Raw genomic sequence first — 3,123 nt, 5'->3', positions numbered from 1 at the left:
ATACTGAACTTAGAGGAAGATCAATTGGGAAAGTCCATAATCACATGGCAAAATCAAATAACAAAACGCATCAAAAACGAATGGACAAGAACTGTCATATTCCTGACTTGGTACAGGCATTTTCAAATGTAGAAAATGGTGGATTAAACCTGGTTCTATAGCGCTAACCCTCTCACTTTTGTAATGACAGTCTCATCAATTTCCGATATTTTTACATTGATGCGTTAAATAAACAGACACAATAAATATAATAGTCAAAATATGGGTACATCAGTCATCATCGTTTAACAATTTTAAAAGGAACAATTTAACAGAACACAAAAACATCTACTATCTACGAACACATTTATTGAGTGTCTGACGTCAGAAAATTTTATACGTCACATAAATTTGTCGTTCAGTTTTTCAACACCGATCCTTTGATATTGTATCTAAATTATGATAATAAAAAATTACATTGGAAATGTCCATGTATTTTTTAAACAAAAAATGACTTTTCCTAAGTCAATTAGTATTCTTTGTTATTATGAAATTAACACGCGAGAAAGTCAAAGAACATCAGACTACAAAATATCCTTCTTTATACATGTACATAAAACATCAGACATTGTTATGCATGTGGTAAGTTATCATAGAATGCATGGAAATCTCTAGGAACAACACTTTTTAGTTCTTGGAGGTGCTTATACTTCGAGGCTTTGATACACAAAGCAGAATCATGAAGATTACCTACTTGATCCGTATCTCCAGGTGCTGAAATTTTTGCCCGTCTTGGTAATTCTAAGTAATCCCCAGACATTGCCAGTTTATACTTAATTTCTCCTTCAGGTAAGTACATAAGAGCACGAATATCAGTGACAACATTATCACCAACCTTAGAACCCGGCCGAATAGAGTTGTAATAATTTAGATCAGAATACTTCTTGAAAAACTGATGTGAGAGATATTTTACGTCATATGGACGTTCAAGGCGGGATACTTTAAAGATATCTACATAATTCTGCGGCACATAAATTGGCTTGTTTTTCAGTTTACGTTCTATGACACTGTGAACGCTATCAACCTCCATTTGTGTATGACCCCTTTCTAGGTACTTTTGAAAAATAGTAATTTTTTTATCATAGGCTACTTTCAATAGTGCATTGGACAAAGTAACGTTCCTATTTTGGTACGTGCAACCGTCACTGTAAATTATTAAAGTCTTAATGCTATTGTCCAAACTCATGATGTAATCGACAACACATGATGAAAATGAATTTGATGTTAAGTCACCTTCGACTTCTGTCCAAAAATAACAAATAACATCTTTAGTTTTCATGTCAAATATTGTAAAATTATGACAGGACAGTTTTGTCTTGTAATACATTGCGCTCGCTTTTAATAAAGGGCACATTAAAAGAGCCTGTAGATCTAAACTAATGACTTTCATGTCATCTTTTGTCAATGCTGCTTCTTTGTCCTTATTCTTTTCAGCCCTGGCTGCTTCCTTCTTAACTATGTGTTGGTCATACATCACTTTATTGATGTTTCCGGCTTCATACCCACAGCAAGTGTCACATTGGTCCTTTCTAGGCTGAAACAATGAAATGTTTAATTCGTCAAGTATGTTGTGGAAAAGACTTCTACTAATCACAGGACTCTCATCTTTCTGGGCCTCTTTTCTATATTCCCTATGCAATTCTGAGATTGATTGGAAGACAGGTTCCAGGTATACTTTAGAGCTAGAGGCACGACAATAGTGACTTGGAAGTTTAGGCAGGCGTTCTAAAAATGATTTTGCATATTGTTTTCTGTCAATGTCATACTGTTTTGCAGGTCTTTTGACATTTGACTTATGAGGAATTCCATTCTTTGAGTTCAAAATCCATTCATACATCATCTTTTCTCCGATACCTAGTGTACTTAGGAACATGCTTTTGCACACAGGAAATTTTGAACCGTTTTTGGTCAAGAAATATGAGTACGAACATTTCCTTCTGCTTGCGCCAACAGTTGTTCTTTGTTTCACATCATGTTTCTCAACTAGATTACAAACAAATACTTTCTTTTCCTCCCATATGAGTTGCCAGAAACCGTTAAATATTTCTTCTCTTTCTTTTTCTTCAAATATTTGACACTTTCTTTTCTCTGATTTCTTACATTTGTTGGTACATCCACTAGGAGCCATTATTCTCTGTTCTCGGTCAATACAGTAGGTTCTTATTCCTTTCTCATTTTTTAGGACTCCTTTGTATTGTTTGCCTTCCATTCTTAGTCTTTTATTTGTATTCTTCAACCACTCGGCTGGTGCTTTTTTTTTCTTTTAGTCCTAGTGTGTCCTGTGTTTTCAAGACCTGCATCATCTGTTTGGATAATGTTATTATCTGGCTCCAGAACTGATTTCTCTGATTGTACATTGTTCTGTTCCAAGTCTGAATCATCATTTTCTGAATCAATTGCATCATTATTATTTGAATCTTTTTCTGGTCCCCAGTCTGGGTCTTTTGTGGAATCATCTAAATCATGCTGAGAAAATTCTTTGTCTGAATCAAAATTGTCAGATTCATTACATTCCAAGTCTTTTTCTTTGATCTGACGATAATTTTGAAGTGTTTCTCCTTGAATGCGAAGAAACGTTGATGCATTTAACATAGAAATAGACTGAGAAGATTCCAAAGGTCTGTCTTCGATTTCTTTGTTTTTCAATGCAAGTTCAACTAACTGTTGTCCTCGTGATAATCTATTAGCATCCATTTTTGCAATTTGGGTGAAATTTCCACTCTATGCTTTGGTACTGGTCAAAATTATTTGGGTTTCTATCGATGACCTGATATCGAGGTGAATTTACTTTAAACCAAGTGTAATATATTGTCGGAATGAAGTCAAAATGCCGTCCCTTTGAAGAATAATGTCCACGTTCTCTCTTTAAAAATGTTTGCAATATATTTGTATCTTTATTCACACGATAATCAGTGTCTAAAGGAGTGTTTCTCTGCCATTCATATTTGGACATGATCAATTTGAATTGTTGTCAGAATCATAAGCTCCACTAGCAAACCATCCACATTCGTCACATAAATAAACACCTTCAGGAAAATCGTCGTCAGTTATGTTTTTAGGTATATTTGTGACACAATTCATGTG

At 34.5% G+C, this 3,123-nt stretch overlaps 1 protein-coding gene across 1 annotated transcript; it reads right to left on the bottom strand.

Annotated features, from left to right (window-relative positions):
* Positions 1-479: 479 nt before the first annotated feature.
* LOC139495784 (uncharacterized) lies at positions 480-2,287 on the bottom strand. The gene has a single exon (XM_071284158.1). It carries the CDS (start codon positions 2,246-2,248, stop codon positions 611-613), a length of 1,638 nt encoding a protein of 545 aa, XP_071140259.1. The 5' UTR covers positions 2,249-2,287; the 3' UTR covers positions 480-610.
* Positions 2,288-3,123: the final 836 nt, after the last annotated feature.

This window comes from Mytilus edulis, chromosome 11 (assembly GCF_963676685.1).
Source record: "Mytilus edulis chromosome 11, xbMytEdul2.2, whole genome shotgun sequence".
NCBI classification, from domain to species: Eukaryota; Metazoa; Mollusca; class Bivalvia; order Mytilida; family Mytilidae; genus Mytilus; species Mytilus edulis.
The sequence above is the reverse complement of the archived record's forward strand: the minus strand, read 5'-3'. Positions and strand labels throughout refer to the sequence as shown.